We start from the raw sequence: 18,876 nt of genomic DNA on the forward strand, positions 1-18,876 counted from the left end.
CCTTCCACCTTTCTTAATGTGTGGAATACATCTGCACTGCGCTTCTAAAATGGTATTTTTAAACAATGTCTACACCTGTTGTACACTTTTAACCTTTGCAGCTGCAACTTTCAGTATTTTTCTATTTTCTTTATTTTATCAAAGTTTCCCTTTTGAAAATTTAATGTTAGAGCTGTAGATTTACATATTGTCCCCCTTTCAGTCATTAGTTCAAATTTGATCATGTTATGATCACTATTGCCAAGTGGCCCCACCACCGTTACCTCACTCACCAAATCCTGTGTTCCACTAAGAATTAGATCTAAAATAGTTCCTTCTCTCATTGGTCCTGAACCAATTGCTCCATGAAGCAGTTGTTTATTCCATCCAGGAATTTTATGTCTCTAGTATGTCCTGATGTTACATTTATCCAGTCAATATTGGGGTAATTGAAATCTCCCATTATTACTGTACTGCCAAATTTGTTAGCTTCCCTGATTTCTCTTAGCATTTCATCATCTGTCTCATCATTTTGGCTAGGTGGACAGTAATATACTCCTATCTATACTCTTACCCAACACACATAGGATTTCTACCCATATAGATTCTACTGTGTGTCTCTTGTATGATATTTATCCTATTGGACTATCTGCCCTCCCAGTCATAAAGCGCCACACCCCCACCACATTGATCCTCTCTATCATTGCAATATAATTTGTACCTAGATATAGCACTATCCCATTGGTTATCCTCATTCCACCAGGTCTCTGAGATGCCAATTATGCCTCTCTCATCATTCACTGCTATACACTCTAACTCTCCCATCTTACTTCTTTTTTTTTTAAATTCTTTATTTATTCATTTTAAATCATAAACAAAGCATTTTGCTTATAAAGAAATACCGTGGGTACATTAATATGAGAAACAACTCTTCTTTTGCCACCCTCATTAATAAATGGAAATAACAATTTAAAATCCAACTATTTTAAATTAGCCTTGGGGTGCAAAAGATTTCATAATTCTATAACCATTATTCAATATATTTAGTCCCACTCCCAGCAGAGTACTAAGGGTAGATCCAGAAATCATTTAAGGAACAAAATAAAGAAATATTACCATATTTTTAACAGTCTGCACGTAACAACAGTTCTATATCTATTACTGGGTTAAGATATTAATTTTCCTGGCCTCAATAAACTCTCTTAGTTGCTCAGGTATAAAAAAGACATAGCGTTCATTTCCTTTCATGAGAAAGCATTTACAAGGAAACTGAATCTTAACAGTATATCCCAGCCTTATAGCCTCTTGTCTAAGGGATAGAAACCCTCGACGCCTGGCCTGAGTGGCTGGGGCCAAGTCAGGAAATATTTTTACTGCTGCCTCATGAAAATTAAGCGGATATTTCCTAAAATATGCCTTCATAACTAGACGAATGTCCTTAACTGTTATAAATGACACTAAAAGTGTTCCCCTGCTTATAACATCCAAAGTGGAGTCCTCTAAAAACCCCGTCAGGTTCCCTGCAAAGGGAGCATTAGCAGGGTTCTCCAAGCGTGTCGACATAGGAAGAAAAAAGCAGGAGTTAATGGATGGTAGGTTTGCTTCGATTATCTCCAGATTTTCCAGGAGAAATCTCTTCACGGTAGTATAAGGGATTTCTCCCACTACCTTAGAAAAGTTAACAAATCGTAAATTCAAGTGTCTAGACTTATTTTCAACAAACTCCATACGTCTGGAGAGAGATTGACTGTCTTTAATCGCTGCAATCTTGTATTGTTGAAATTGCTTATTTTCCTCTTCCAATCCAGTCACTTTCTCTTTTAAGCCATCTAGCTGTGTTTGCATAACAACTGATTTTTGAACGCTTTGTGTACTAGAGATCTCCATTTTTTCATTCATAGAGTTTATTGCCGAGGCCATGCCGGCCATAAACTCCCATAGGGAGTCTAGAGTCACCTGTGCAGGTCTCGCAGGGATAGTAATTAGTTCTTTCCTTATACTATTTTCTGGGGACATCCCTTCTTCCAGGTTTGCACTGGCTTCGGTTAGCCCTACAGATCTTTGATCTTCCACCGGGCTTGAAGTATAAGGCCCCGCCGCTATCCCGTCAGTAATCAGTGAGGGGACATCTGGAATTGAGCCGGCCTGAAACGCCGCCGAACCTCCACTCCTCGTCTCCTCTACTAAGCTCTGCGTCGGTGGCTCCCTCTGTTCCGGACTTAGAGACACCTCCCCTGCCGGCACGAACGGCTGTTCCACGCTGTCCTGCACTTCAGCTTCCTCGGTTCTCTGTTGAACTGTTGGACTTACAAAGCGGGTAATCTCTGTCTGAATAGTCATGGTGGGGTTCAATTCGGTCGGGTAAGTCCGAACTTTACCCTTTCTCTTAGCAGGCATTTTTCAGCAGAAAAAAAACAACGAAAAGACAGAGCCCTCCGCTTAGGTCTCAATACGTGCGGCCATCTTGGATCAGCCGCCGGTTTTTTAAAAGTCCCCATCTTACTTCTTAGACTTCTGGCATTGACATACAGACATTTTAAAGTGAGTTTTTAGTTTGTACTAACAACCTGCTTTTCAGTTGATAGGGATAATTTGGAATCCTTTAGCTCAGGTAATTCTTCACTTATAGGCATATGGACTACTTTTGCTTTTATTGGAAACTCTCTGAGGGCATCTGCACGGTCTAGAGGTAGAATAGCCTTTGCTAGATCCGTGTTCAACTCTGCTCCTAGGAAGTGAAGCAGATGAGTTGGAGTGAGATGGGATTTTTGATAATTGATGAGAAATCCCATGGAGTGAAGTACAGCAATTGTTCGAGTGAGAGAAGTTATTGCTCCTTGTTGAGATGGACTCCTTATGAGCCAGTCGTCTAGATATGGGAAAACATGGACACCTTCTTTGTACAAGTGTCCTGCTATGACCGCTAGACATTTGGTGAAGACTCTGGGAGCAGACGCCAGTCCAAATGGTAGAACTCTGTATTGGTAATGTTGATGGTGTACTGTGAAGCGCAGGTACTTGCGATGAGGAGGGTATATTGGAATATGAGCATAAGCATCTTGAAGATCCAGAGAACAAAGCCAATCTCCTGCTTGAAGAAGTGGAAGCATGGTGCCTAGAGAAACCATCCTGAACTTTTCTTTCTTTAGAAATTTGTTGAGATTTCTGAGGTCTAGGATGGGACGTAGGCCTCCGGTTTTCTTTGGAATGAGGAAGTATCGGAAGTAGAATCCTCTGCCCTGCTGTGTCCGGGGCACTGGTTGTATGGCCCTGGATCTCAGAAGGGTGGATAATTCCGCTTGTAATTGATGTAGTTGAGCATTTTGTTGTGGGCAGGAAGTTGGTGGAAATTCTGGAGGAATTGAGGTGAAATTTAGTTTGTAGCCTCGAGAGACTATGGAAAGTACCCATTGATCTGATGTTATGTTTTGCCAATTTGTGTGAAAATGGGATATTCTTCCTCCCACTGGTAGATTTGGCTTGGGATTGCAAGGTTGGGTCTGTTCTCTGGTCTTTGTTTCAAAAGCCTGTTGCAGGGCCTGTCTGTGTAGGAGGTTGTGGACTAGCAGGCCTGGATTGTCTGGCCTGGGAGCGTTGTGTAAGTCTACTGGATCTACCCCTAGAAGTTTGTGGGTAGTATTTGCGTGGCCTGTAATAGGAATGTCTCATATCTCTTCGTGGAGGACGACGAGAAGACTGAGTCGTAGGCTCTTGAGGGGTTTGAGACAGCTGACGTAGAGTCTTAGTGTGGTCCTTAAGCTGTTGTACAGCTTCTTGAATTTTGTCCCCAAATACATTTTCACCAAGACAGAGCAGGTCTACAAGTTTGTCTTGTACCTCGGTTCTGAGGTCAGATGCTTTGAGCCAGGCCCATCCGCGAGCAGTGATTCCAGCTGCTGCTGTTCCGGAGGCAGTCTCAAAATTATCATAGACTGCTCTTACCTCATGTTTGCCTGCTTCCAATCCTTTTGTTATTACAGCTTGTGCAGGCTCTTGGAACTGGGTGGGTAAAGAGGTTATGAACTCTTCCATCTGTTTCCAGAGGTTCCTCTGGTATTGAGTAATGTAGAGTTGATACGCAGAGATTTTGGTGCTCAACATAGAACTCTGGTAGACCTTTTTTCCTAGTGTATCCAGGAATCTGTGCTCCCTGCCTGGTGGGATGGATGAGTGTGGGCACACACGTTTAGATTTTTTCTGTGCTGATTCTACCACTACAGACTGGTGTGGTAATTGCTGTTTGTGGTAGCCTGGAGCTGGTTGGACTATGTAAGTCGTCTCCACATGTTTATTTACTGCAGGGGTAGAAGCTGGGTGTTCCCAGATTCATTTTTGGAGATCTAGTAGCACCTCATGTACTGGTATCGCCAGTACTTGTTTGGGTAGATCCACAAACTGTAGTACCTCAAGGGTTTGTGCTCTTGTGTCTTCCTCTGCTGTAAGTTTAAATGGAATTGAGTCAGACATGCTTTGTATGAATGAGGAGAAGGAAAGATCTTCTGGGGGTGACTTCTTTCTTCGATCAGGAGAAGAAGGATTAGACATGAACTCCTCTGAAGAAAATTGAGAGGGTTCATCATCCCAGGAGTCTTCTGAATCTTCTCTGTAAGGTGATTTTTGTATTGTTTTAGGTGGGGGCTGAAGTCCTGAAGGACCAGGCTGTGGGTCATCGATGAAAACATCTGCAGAAGTAGTATGTGGCCTAACAGGTGGTAAATTATCGATCACATTTTGGTACCTTTGTAAAAGGCGTAGATAAAAGGTCTCATCTTGAACTTCTGGAGATTCCAGTGCAGGTTGGCCCGATGGTAGCGGGGATACTGTCGATGTCGTCGTCAGTGGATATGGTACCGATGGTGGAATGTGTGCAAAAAGTGATGTGGATTGTGTCTCGAGTCTCGGTGTAGTGGTTATAAAACCAATCGAAATCCTGGGCAGCAAGAAGGATGCCGTCATCGGTGGTACCACCGGCATCGGTATCATTACTGGCATTGATGCTGGGGGCATCGGAATCGATGTGAAAGTTATCGGCATCGACACGGATGTCGGCATCGACGAAATCGTCGGAATATTTTGCTCTTTTAGAGCTTGTAGAACCGCTTGTCTTATTAATGTAGACAATTCAGGCTGTACCATTGGTGAAACCACCGGTGATGTACTCGGTGGCAGTACTGAAGTGTCCATCGACGAGGTGGTTGGAATCGGTGACGGCAAAGACCCAGGCATCGAAGGTGCCGGTGTTTCCTGCTGTCTGGGCCGCTTTGGTATCGATTCATCCTGGGACATCGATGTAGAAGATGATGGACGTCGATGTTTAGATTTCTGGTGTTCTGCCGATTTTGTCGATAGTATCGAGGATGGAGAGGACGGGCGATCACCGGTGCCATTCGGACGCGGTTTTTTAAGCAAGACCTTTTTGGTCGCTCCAGCCGGAGACGACCTCGATTTCGATGGAGAAGGAATTAGCTGAAGAGAAAACAGATGCTCCATCTTCTCTTGTCTGGCTTTCCGTCCTTTTACCGTCATTTCTGCACATTTGGGGCATGTACTGACCGTGTTTTTCTCCGAGGCACAGTACACACTCCAAATGCGGATCAGTTATTGACATGTTTCTATTGCAAACGGGGCACTTTTTGAATCCCGTCGCCATTTTGAAACCGACGGTCGTCGATGGATGCGAGTGTGAGGAAAAAAAATTTCCGAAGAATATGAAAATGAAAATATTACTCACCAGCCGGCGAGCTTGAGAGCTCCTATGAGAGAGAATATCAAGAAAAACTGATGACTTTTTCAGTCACAAGAATTGCGAAACACGAGGGCTGTAGTCCCGCAATGCGAACGGCAGCGCGGAAAAGCGAAGACTGAAGAGAGACACCTGTGGCAGAGAATATCATGGCATGCTGGGCATGCTCAGTGGCCTCTCAGGGCCAGACAAAAGTTTCTAGAAACTTTGACAGAAAGGTTTCCCGCGCTGGGCTCCGTTCTGTGACGTCACCCATATGTGAGGACTAGCATCCTGCTTGTCCTGGGATAAGGCGGAGTTTTGTTGCTAAACTTCTGTCTCCATCTGCTAGAGGGGGGCAAAACCCAGGAGTCTGGACTGATCCAGGTACGTATAGGTAAAGATCTTTATTTCAGTGTGTGATGCAATGGATGCCAAATGTTCACCATACCTATACAAAAGGGGGAAAAGATAGAGGAAATGAGAGACTGATCAGCAAGTCCCACTGCACTCTTTTTTTTCATCCAACTTCAAATACAGTAGACATAATTTGTATTTACAATATATAGTACTATTTATCCATATAGGTTGCTAATGTACTGTACAATTATTGTACTTTCCAAATACATATACAATAAATGTATTTCTAAGAAATGAGAAAGATCTCAATTAAATCCTATTTTATGGGCGGGCACATATTATTTTTGCACTTGGGCTTTATATCTGAATGCTTTATTCTGGACCTCTGAAAATCCAAGATACAGGCAATAACTGTTCAAATAAAAGCTATGAACTCTCTTGTAAGACCTTACCATTTGAGCTAACATTGTCAAGAAAGAAATCATGGCTGGATCAATTGTGCAAAAATGAATAAAACAGATACCAAAAATATCATGTCAAAGTAAGAGATGGTGCTTAATGTTTGTGCAGTTACATTAGTTTGTTACTGAATTTATTACTAATCTGGTTTCCATTTCCTGTTTTGTTAAGAATAAAATTTCAGTGTCTGCAGCTGCAATGACCATGAAGCAGCATTACAACAGATCTAAGTCATGTCTACTATGCAGTTAAGTTAAAGAAGATGTATTTTATCAAGTTTCCCAAACCAAAGACATTTTTACAAATGCATGTTCAAAGAAAGACAGCTATAATTAAAAGGTCTTTTTGGTTCCAATTTTAGATGATGTATTCAACAACAGAGATTATTTATTTTTAATTTACTTATAAAATTTGTATGCCATTGATTTACAAATCTCAGTGGACCAAGTCACTTTTCTCCTTTTTATATATATTACACTTTTAATTATCTACTTGTGCTTTTTATGCATTAGAACATATGAACATAAGAAATTGCCATGCTGGGTCAGACCAAGGGTCCATCAAGCCCAGCATCCTGTTTCCAACAGAGGCCAAACCAGGCCACAAGAACACCATAAAAATCTACTACTTCTATGCTGACTAATTTAACACCCAAATCAGATGATGAAAACTTCCAGAGGGATTGCCATGCTAGTCTTTAGCATCAAAAATAACAAGAAGGCTGGTGGCACCTTACAGACTAACAGATTTATTGAGGCATGATCTTTGGAGGATAAGCATCTACTTCCTCAAAAGATGATGTCTCTATTGCACTGGGACATTTTTAGCCACAAGTGTCAACAGAACAAGCAACCATGGACAGCTGGTAAATTAGAAAATAAGTCTGATGCACTTCCCCTCTTTGGGCAGAAAAATGTTTGCAAAATGTGTTTTCTGTAAATTCTTGATGCATAGAGTTTTTGTCTAAACACACATGCTTCGTAAAAAAGACAGCATTCATGTAATTGTGTAAGGGTGTGTTGCAATTCACTAAGCCACAACTATGTATGGAACTGCATCTTGTGAAATATGGTCCAGAAACATGAAATGAAAGGTGATGCAGGACAGGCAAAATTATTCTTCTTTAAACTGGCTAAGGGCAAGATATGCAGGTATTTTGTACCTGTAAAATTTTCAGAGAAACATTTTCTCTTTGAAAATTTACTTAGCACTAGCATGGTACAAAAGTGACCACATACTTTGAGCTGCTTATCTCTGCTGGTGAAGGAATAGAGGCAAAAAAATACAAGTATACAATGCATTCAGAAAGGGGTAGATTTTCAAATACCGCGAATAGGCGTACTTTTGCTGGCGCATCAGGCGCAAGCAAAAGTACGCGGGATTTTAGTAGATACGCGCATAGCCGCGCGTATCCGCTAAAATCCTGGATCGGCGCGCGCAAGGCTATCGATTTCATATAGCCGGCGCGCGCCGAGCTGCGCAGCCTACCCCCGTTCCCTCCGAGGCCGCTCCGAAATCGGAGCGGCCTCGGAGGGAATCCTCTAACGCCCTCCCCTCACCTTCCCCTCCCTTCCTCTACCTAACCCACCCGCCCGGCCCTGTCTAAACCCCCCCTTACCTTTGTCGGGGGATTTACGCCTCCCTCTGGGAGGCGTAAATCCCCGCGCGCCAGGACGCGACCTGGAGGCGGGTACGGAGGGCGCGGCCACGCCCCCGGATCGCCCCGGGCCGTAACCACGCCCCTGGAACGCTCCGGACACGCCCCGAAAACGCCGCGCGGTTCGGGCCCGCCCCCGACACGCCCCCCTCGCCAAACCCCGGGACTTACGCGAGTCCCGGGGCTCTGCGCGCGCCGGTAGGCCTATGTAAAATAGGCTCACCGGCGCGCAGGGCCCTGCTCGCCTAAATCCGCCCGGATTTGGGCGGATTTAGGCGAGCAGGGCTCTTAAAATCCGCCCCAAAGTGTTCAGATCCCTTCACTTTTTCCACATTTTGTTATGTTACAGCTTTATTCTAAAATGGATAATATGCATTTTTTCCTCCTCAAGCTACACAGATAGCCCATAATGACAAAGTGAAATCAGGTTTGTAGAAATCTGTGAAAATAAATTTAAAAAAAATTGAAATATATTTACATAAATAGTCAGACCCTTGCTATGATATTCAAAGTTGAGCTCAGGTGTATCCTGTTTCCATTGATCATCAGTGAGATGTTTCTCTAACTTGATTGGAGTCCACCTGTGGTAAATTCAATTGGACATAATCTGGAAAGGCACATACCTGTCTATATAAGGTCTCACAGTTTTCAGTGCATATCAGAGCAAAACCAAAGCCAGAAGTCGAAAGAATTGTCTGTAGCCCTCCATGACAAGATTGTGTCAAGGCACAGAACTGGGGAAGGGTTCAAAAAATTGCTGTAGCCTTGAAGGACCCGAAGAACACAGCAGCCTCCATCACTCTTAAATGGAAGAAGGTCGGAACCACCAGGACCGTTCCTAGAGCTCGTCGCCCACCCAAACTGAGCAATCAGGGGAAAATGGCCTTGGTCAGGGAGGTGACCAAGAACCCGATGGTCACTCTGACAGAGCTCTACTGTAGATATGGGAGAAACATCCAGAAGAATTACCATCTCTGCAGCACTCCACCAATCAGGCCTTTATGGTAGAGTGGCCAGACGGAAGCCATTTCTCAGTGGGCCGATGCCGGAGAAGGACCCAACAGATCTGCTTGCCTGTGTCTCTCTGGTTCATCTGGCCGTTTGTTACCTGCTGGCCCTTAAGAGGTAAGCAGTGCTTGCCTTGAGACAATCCCGCTGGCTCAAGTGTCAATGGGGGCATGAGACCACACCCCCTGTTGATGTCACCAGATCAGGAGGGTCAAGAGCAGGCGGTCAACACTGGATGTGTGCTCGCTCTGTCGCATGCACGAAGGAAAGCAACAAAGGAGCTTTGTTTGCTCCTTCGTGCTCACCAAGTGCTGTAGAGTCCCAAACTCCATGGTAGTTTGCCTAGTTCTAATGCCTTAGAGATGGGTGCCAAAATTCCTATTATTCATCGAGGGAGATATGATGTTTTATTAACTGTAAAAGATTGAACTGTGCCCATTGGCCATCTTGTCAAATTCCTCTCATTTGTTCCAAGGCAGTTGTCTTGGCGTTTTATGTCACCATCACCATTTTGCTTGTGAATGCCCAAGCAATTAGAAAGAAAGCTCAACTTATTGATGACCTCGTTTCCGAAAGGCAACCAGAGTGACTTTGTATTACAGAATCCTGGCTTTTGGACTCAGATTTATGTCACCCTAAATCTTATTTGCCCCACTGGTTATACCTGCTTTTCTCAGCCCAAAAAGAAGGGCAGAGGTGGTGGCGGCTTATCTAAGGATTACTTGAAACCAAAGTTTCAGGACCTTGGCGCAGATTCTCCTTTTGAATTGCTATTTTTTCTGACCCAAGTTTTTCTATTGTTTTGGCCCATTGCCTGCCTAAAATGCTGCAATCTGGCCTTTACCTTTTCTTTGAATTACTTCACTCAGCTAGCATTGATCTTGACAAGATGTTGTTAATTGGAGATTTCAATCTTCATGTTAATACTGTTCCCCTTGCTCCTGAATGTGCTTTATTTTTAGAAATTCTTGAATCATTTGGTTGGTTCCAAATTGTGCAACAACCCACTCATCGACAAAGTCACTGTCTACATTTAGTCATTGTTAATGGTACCATTCAAGATGACTGTTGTAACACGTTAAATATCCATGATGTTCCTTGTTCAGACCATTCACTCATTGGTTTTTCATTTAATATTATGAGTGCAAACAACCCTCTCTGACTGCTCACCCTTCCATACTGCGGCGCAGTCATATAGACGCTGATGAATTTGCTAATAAATATTGCACCTCTGCTTGATACCTTTTCAAGCAATGTTTTGGATGACAGTGTCATCAAGTGGGATACTGTAATCCTAACTGTTCTTGATTCACTTGCTCCGCTTAAAACTTCAACTGTTTGATCTACTGCTTGTCTGGATATCCCCAGTTCTTAAATCCGTTAGCCAGGCCTTAAGGAAAAGCAAGCAAGTGTGGTGTAAATTTCACACCACAGACTGTATTCTTATTGTAAACTACTTCAAGAATATCAATCACAAATTATGGATGCCAAAAAGGCATTTTATTCTACACAAGGCAGATCGGTTATAACCTAAAGCGTTATTCAGTTTAGCAAAAAAGCTTACAGTTTCTTACTCCTTTACGGTTACTTCTGCCAACATTTCCTCTGCTGAATCTTTTTCTAAACATTTTGCCTTAAAATCTGATAAACTTCAGTTGAATTTTTCTAATGCTCCTCCTTGTAATACTTCTTGTGACATGCCTCCCCTTCTGGTCATCCTTTTCTAATACTTCTCAAATTGAAATAAAGCATTTCATTTCCTCTATGAATAATGTCTTTTGTCCTATGAGTCAGTACTCGACTGCTTTATTCAAAGTAGTTAAAGACACAGTTGCCCCGTTTTTTACCTTCTTTCATCAACCTCTCTCTAGAGCAAGGATATGTCCATGCACCCCTTAAAAAAAGCAGTATTGTGTCTGTTATTAAAAAAAACAGAATCTTGACACCTCTGACCTCAACAATTATAGGCAGAGTTCATCCTACCCTTTTTATCTAAAGTCTTAGAATCTGTAGTTCTAGAGTAACTCATCAAATTCATTGAGGAAAAAGATATCCTCACCAATTTGGCTTTAGGAGATCCGTGAGCACAGAACTGCTGTTGCTGTCTTTAACTAACACGTTTAGGAGAGGTTTTGATTCATTATATTCTTGTTCTCTTGACATTTCCTCTGCTTTCAATACAGGTAACCATTCTATTCTTCTGCATCACCTACAAGAACATGGGATAGCTGGAGTTGTCAGTCTGGTTTTATTCTTTTTTGGACAATCGTTTAACAATTCAAAGTTCACAATCAATACTTTAATTGGTTTCTTTTGAAAATGGGTATTCCACAGGATTCTGCTCCATGTGCCACACTATTTAACATTTACTTGGCACCAATTTGTAAATTTTTGTCCAGTCTTTGTGACAGTAAAAATTTGCACAGATGATATTCAATTTTTCATGTCTTCATCTCACTTGGTAGGATACTGTCACACATATTCAAATCTGTATTTCTTCGATTGAAGGATTACTACAGAATAAACTTGTACTTGACAGGAAAAAGACTGAATTTCTTCTGATTCAGAGATCTTACTCTATGTTACAATACTCATCCATTATGCTTGATGGCTCTATTTTCAATTTACATAAAAGCATTAAGAGCCTAGCTGTCTGGATTGATCCCCTCCTTTCATTTCAAACTCACATTAAAGCAGTCATTAAATCAGGTTTCTTCATAATCCACATGCTGGCTAGGCTTAAACGACTACTAAATGAGGCTGAATTCTGAACTGTTGTTCAAGTTTCTATCTTTCCTTTAATCGATTACTGCAATGGTCTCTATCTGGGTCTTCCAATGACCATGCTGCATCCTCTGCAACTCCTTTTAAATGCTTCAGCCTGACTGATCTCTGGGGTTACGCGTTTTTCGCATATTATACCAATACTCATTGACCTTTATGGGTCACCTATCCAATAGCGCATTGAGTATAAAATTGGTCGTACTGTTTTCAAACTTATACACTCAGACTCTTGCCCTTGGTCAAACACTTTACTTAAACTATACTAATATTCACAACTTAGATCATCTCAGTAAGGTCTATTAGTTGTTCCTTCAATTAAAAATACTTGCCTCTTTGTAAACACGAGAATCTGCCTGCTCGGTAACAGCTCCTATTTTATGGAACTCCTTCCCAGAGGAACTGCATCTGTGTACAAGTCTTAAAAACTTTGAGGTCTTCTCAAAACCTTCCTTTTCAAAAAGGCTTATTGATTAATTTCTGGTCTGTTCCCCCCCCCCCCCACTGCATATGGCTTGATCTGTGTGTTTATTATGTCTAGCATTTTATGTCTTTTGTACTAGGGAAGATTTTGTAACATTTTATGGATGTTTCAGTTTGTACATCACTTAGGCCTTGACTGTATTAAGCAACTAATACATTTTAAAAAATGTAAGTGGCACATGACAGCCTGCTTGGAGTTTGCCAAAAGGCATTTAAAGGACTCTCAGAACATGAGAAACAATATTCTCTGGTCTGATGAAACCAAGATTTAACCCTTTGGCCTGAATGCCAAGCATCATGTCTGGAGGAAACCAGGCCACCACTCTTCGCCTAGCAAATACCATCTCTATGATGAAGCATGGTGGTGGCAGCAGTATGCTGTGGTGATGTTTTTCAGCTGCAAGAACTGGGAGGCTAGACAGGATCAAAGGAAAGATTCTTGATGAAAACCTGCTCCAGAGCACTCTGGACCACAGACTGGGGCAACGATTCACCTTCCATCAGGATGACCCAAAGCACACAGCCAAGATGACAAGGAGTGGCTTCAGGACAAGACTATGAATGTCCTTGAGTGGCCCAGCCAGAGCCCAGATTTGAACCCAAACAAACATCTCTGGAGAGATCTGAAAATAGCTGTGCATTGACACTCCCCATCCAACTTCATAGAGCTTGAGAGGATTTGCAGAGAATGGGAGAAAATACCCACATTCAGGTGTGCCAAAATTGTAGCGTCATACCCAAAAGTGAGGCTGTAATCATTTCAAAAGGTGACACAACAAAGTATTGAGTAAAGGATCCGAATACTTATGTAAATGTGATTTAAAAAAATTATTAATTTGCACAAATTTCTACAAACCTAAGTTCGCTTTGTTATTTTGGGGTATTGTGTGTAGACTGAGGGAAAAAAATGTAATTATCCATTTCAGAATAAGGCTATAACAAAATGTGGAAAAAGTGAAAGGGTCTGAATGCTTTCTGAATGACTGTAAATTTGAAAAAGCAAATTTTATGTACATTGTTTACTCTCTTCAAGCTAAACACCCAAAGGAACGCCTTTTAATGCAATTAACACATTTTTCTACTACACAGAATGTAAATTCATACCAGAGATCCAGTTGGCTAACTTGGTAGTTGTCTCACTAGATCCTTTTCAAAATGGACCTCAAACTATTCAATGAAAAGTAAAAATTAGAAAGGGTCCAAATCATGCATTTTATTTTATAAGATAGAAAAGCATGAAACTACCAGTACTTGCATACCAGTATATGATGTTTACAGACTTTTGGCACGATTCAGTTTCTAAAATCAAACACCATGCTCAAGGGATTGCTTTGGATATCTTCACATTTTGACCTTTTCCATTCTTTGCAAATTTTAATCTTTATTGTTTTGAAATAAATGTTATAAACATCATTAGACTCAAAACAAACAAGGACCTCCAATGCTCAGTCTCAGAAGATGCAGCTCAATGTCCATAGCACATGTAACAAAAAACTCTCAGTTCCTGAAGAAAAAAAACGAAAAAAAAAACACTGCCTTTGTAGAGATGACACTTCAACTTTTGGTTGATTCTCATCTGATGCTGGCTGACTAGACAAGTATCAAAAGGCATAGGTTCTCTTCAGGATAGTTTGTGTTATGTCTGACGAACTTTCTGCCACTCAACGAATTCATCAAGGAGAACAGGCCCTGCAAATTGTAAATAAAACATGTATTAACAGTAGAATACAGCATCCACTTTAATTCTGTATCGAGCCATGGGGCGACTGCACCTTGAGTACTGTGTGCAGTTCTGGACACCCCATCTCAAGAAAGACATAGCAGAACTAGAAAAGGTACAGAAGAGGCGACAAAAATGATAAAGGGATGGAACATCTTTTCTAAAAAAAGATGCTATGCAGGTTAGGATTCTTCAGCTTGGAAAAGAGGCAGATGAGAGGGAACATGATAGAAATTTATAAAATCATGAGTGTGGTAGAACAGGTAAATAACTGTTCTTTATTTACCCTTTCAAATAACATTAAAACAAGGGGACACTCCATGAAACTAAAAATCCACAGATTCAAAACAAATTGTAGAAAGTATTTTTTCACTCAGCACACCATCAAGCTGGTGAATCTGTTGCCAGAGGATGTGATAATGGAATTTGAGAGAGATTTGGACAAGTTCCTAATAAGAACATAGGAACATGCCATACTGGGTCAGACCAAGGGGCCATCAAGTCCAGCATCCTGTTTCCAACAGTGGCCAATCCAGGCCATAAGAACCTGGCAAGTACCCAAAAACTAAGTCTATTCCATGTTACCATTGCTAGTAATAGCAGTGGTTATTATCTAAGTCAACTTAATTAATAGCAGGTAATGCACTTCTCCTCCAAGAACTTATCCAATCCTTTTTTTAAACACAGCTATACTAACTGCACTAACCACATCTTCTGGCAACAAATTCCAGAGTTTAATTGTGCGTTGAGTGAAAAAGAACTTTCGCAGATTTGTTTTAAATGTGCCATATGCTAAGTTCATGGAGTGCCCCCTAGTCTATTATCCAAAAGAGTAAAAAACCGTTTCACATCTACCCGTTCTAGACCTCTCATGATTTTAAACACCTCTATCATATCCCCCCCCCCCCCAGCTGTCTCTTCTCCAAGCTGAAAAGTCCTAACCTCTTTAGTCTTTCCTCATAGGGGAGCTGTTCCATTCCCCTATCATTTTGGTAGCCCTTCTCTGTACCTTCTCCATCGCAATTATATCTTTTTTGAGATGCGGCAACCAGAATTGTACACAGTATTCAAGGTGCGGTCTCACCATGGAGCGATACAGAGGCATTATGACATTTTCCGTTGTATTCACCATTCCCTTTCTAATAATTCCCAACATTCTGTTTGCTTTTTTGACTGCCACAGCACACTGAACCGACGATTTCAATGTGTTATCCACTATGACGCCTAGATCTCTTTCTTGGGTAGTAGCACCTAATATGGAACCTAACATTGTGTAACTATAGCATGGGTTATTTTTCCCTATATGCATCACCTTGCACTTATCAACATTAAATTTCATCTGCCTTTTTGATGCCCAATTTTCCAGCCTCACAAGGTCTTCCTGCAATTTATCACAGTCTGCTTGTGATTTAACTACTCTGAACAGTTTTGTATCATCTGCAAATTTGATTACCTCACTTGTCGTATTTCTTTCCAGATCATTTATAAATATATTGAAAAGTAAGGGTCCCAATACAGATCCCCGAGGCACTCCACTGCCCACTCCCTTCCACTGAGAAAATTGTCCATTTAATCCTACTCTCTGTTTCCTGTCTTTTAGCCAGTTTGTAATCCACGAAAGGATATCGCCATCTATCCCATGACTTTTTATTTTTCTTAGAAGCTTCTCATAAGGAACTTTGTCAAATGCCTTCTGAAAATCCAATGGAAAAGTCCATAACACACTATTAGCCAGATAGACTAAAGAAAGCTATTGCTATACCTGGGAGTGAGTAACAGGTATTAGATCTACTTTATGGGATCTGCCAGGTACTTGCAACTTGGATTGTCCAGTCAGAGACAGGATGCAGGGTTTGGACTTTGGTCTGAGCCAACATGCAGTTCTTATGATCCTATGTTCTGTTAACTTGGACAGAATTAGCTTGTTTAAGAGAATGCCACCACTTTTATTTTTTTTTTTTAATAGCTTTTATTGGCATGTAACAGAAGTACAAAATTGCAATAAACTCAATAAACAGAGTTCTGAACTTTAACAAAAATTTGCAATTGTTCAACATTATTTAGAGCCATTATGTAGAGAGATATACCCCCTATACTCCCCCCTCCCCCTTAGGGGTAGCGTCAAGAAAGAAAGAAACTATTAACGTACCTGGTAAGTAACATATGAATTATGAGAGCTATAAACAGAGAACGAAATACAGAGTAACATGCCTGCCCCTTTTGCCCCAATGAGTACGATGGCCCCCCAATATTTTGAGTCCACGGTCATGCTTACTCTAATCCGACCTCCAAGAGACATCCGGCTCCAGTTCCCCAGCATACAAGCACTGACCCGAGCTAGTCCATAGGGGCGGTGGTCCATTGTTCATATCTGCCCCAAACCTTATAGAAATTTTGTACCGACTTATTCCGGTAAGCCGTTATTTTCCCAAGGGTATGCATGGTCATGACCAACTCTTGCACTGTTGATAAAGTGGGCACTCGCGGGTTCATCCAACTGCGTGCTATGGCGCATCTGGTAGCTGTCACCACATATTTAATAAAGTAATTATGAAATTTCGTTCTGTCCATGTCCTCGTGCAACAGTGCTTGCGACGGTGTAAGTAGGATGGTCAGGCCCAGAATCATTGAGATCCAGGTCGATACTGACTTCCAGTGGGACACTGCCACCAGACATGAAAGAAAGTGCCCCGTTCTTGGCAAAGTTTCCAACAAAGTCCCAAAGAATCCGGCGAGAAATGTTGAATAGAGGCCGGGGTTATGTACCATCGGAAAAACAATTTGTATCCATTTTCAATGTGTAGAGCGGAGATCAATCCCTTCCTCATAGTCTGAAAAGTCCGCAGCCAGTCCTCCTTTGTCCAGTCACATTGTAAATCTGATTGCCAAGCTTTTATATGGGATGCCTCCATATCAAAGTCTCCACTTAATAAACCATATAAATTAGAAATATGTTTAGTAACCTGGCTAGCATGTCTACACATACTTTCGAAAGAGGAAATACCCCGTGCCAGTTCAGAATGAATCTGGGTACTGAGAAAGAAATGTCTGATTTGCAAATATTTAAACAGATCAGCCGCACCCAGTTGATACTGAGTACATAATGTAGAAAACGGTATCAGCCCTTCCGGGGTCCAAATGTGAGCCCACTGGAAAATTCCATTGAGGATCCATTGTTTAAATGCTATTGGATGGCTAGCCGGTTGGAACGCCTTGTGATGAAATAAATGTGTGCTATGGAAAAAGGATTGGGTACCCACTAAGACTTTCCTCCACCTCTCCCAAATCGATAATGTAACCCGCACCGTCACGGGAAGGCTCCTTTTCGGAGTCCAGGTCTCCCCAGCCTGCCATAATAAAGCTGAAATAGGGAGAGTTCCCAACATCACCTGTTCCAATTGTACCCACTGCTTCCTGTTTGTAGTATTGTGCCATTCTACCGCCGCTTTCAGCTGAGCAGCACCTTGATATCGACTGAGATTAGGCATACCCAGGCCACCCCTGTAACTGGGCATATACAATGTTGCTTTAGCTATTCTAGGCCTTCTCCCCTTCCATAAATATTTATTCAATCTCTTTTGCCATTTATCCAATAAATGCATAGGAATAACTATCGGTAATGTTTGCAACAGATACAGAATCCGAGGCATAATATTCATCTTGAGTACTGCCAGCCGACCCAGCCAGGAAATATGATACCTATCCCATTCCTCAAGGTCCTTATATATTTTATTCATTAGTGGTATATAGTTCAGTTGCATCAGGTCCCCCCCCCGGCGCCTAAGTACACCCCTAAATATTTGAGTTGTTTGTTGGCCCATTTAAAAGGGAACTCCTGTTTCAGATGTACTTCCAACTCAGGTTTCAAATGGACCTTCAGTATTTCAGACTTTTCCCAGTTTATGGAAAATCCGGAAACCCTACTAAAGGCTGCAAGCTCCTCTGTGATGGCCTCTAAAGACTGCTGGGGTTCGGTAACGGTAAACAGAATATCATCTGCAAAGAGAGACATTTTTGAGGAGAATTCTCCCACCTGAATTCCTAGTATCGAATTATTGTTTCGAATTCGGTGGGTAAAAGGTTCCAAAAAAAGGGCAAAAAGCAATGGAGAAAGCGGACACCCCTGTCTGGTCCCGCGCCCCACTGTAAACGGTGGGGAGTACCCGCCATTGATCTTTAAACTTGCAGTGGGGGCCTCATATAATTTTTGAATCCACTTGATGAATTTATCTCCCAGGTTAAACCTACTCAGGGTTTGGAACAAAAATGGCCAATGCACATAGTCGAAAGCCTTTTCGGCATCTAAGGCTAGCAGAAGCAAAGGAATGTGCTGAGATCTAGCCCACTCCATAGCTGCTACGGTTTTGCGAACATTGTCTGACGCCATACGGCCCGGAATGAAGCCAGATTGGTCAGAATGAACCAGGCCAGGGAGAGAAACATTAAGCCGGTTAGCCAATATTTTAGCCAGGAATTTCATATCTATGTTAATTAAAGAAATGGGACGGTACGATCCGCAGAGCGTGGGGTCCCGCCCAGGCTTAACAATAAGTGTCACCCCTGCCAAATTTTCCTGTGATAGCAACACCGTTCCCTGAAGGGAGTTATATAGGCTAACCAAAGGGGGCACTAACAAGGTGGCAAATTTCTTATAAAATGTTGCCGTTAGGCCATCGAGACCCGGCGACTTGCCCACTTTCAGCGAAT

At 42.0% G+C, this 18,876-nt stretch overlaps 1 protein-coding gene across 2 annotated transcripts in view; it reads right to left on the bottom strand.

Annotated features, from left to right (window-relative positions):
• Positions 1-13,641: 13,641 nt before the first annotated feature.
• DCUN1D5 (defective in cullin neddylation 1 domain containing 5) overlaps positions 13,642-18,876 on the bottom strand; it is an 80,829-nt gene continuing 75,594 nt past the window's right edge. For both annotated transcript variants that reach the window (XM_029602425.1, XM_029602424.1), the window contains one exon: positions 13,642-14,138. Coding sequence is in view for 1 of the 2 variants with exons in the window: in XM_029602424.1 (XP_029458284.1) it covers positions 14,086-14,138 (53 nt within the window). In the remaining variant the exon portion in view is untranslated. The remainder of the gene's footprint in view (positions 14,139-18,876) is intronic.

This window comes from Rhinatrema bivittatum, chromosome 5 (genome assembly GCF_901001135.1).
Source record: "Rhinatrema bivittatum chromosome 5, aRhiBiv1.1, whole genome shotgun sequence".
Classification (NCBI taxonomy): domain Eukaryota; kingdom Metazoa; phylum Chordata; class Amphibia; order Gymnophiona; family Rhinatrematidae; genus Rhinatrema; species Rhinatrema bivittatum.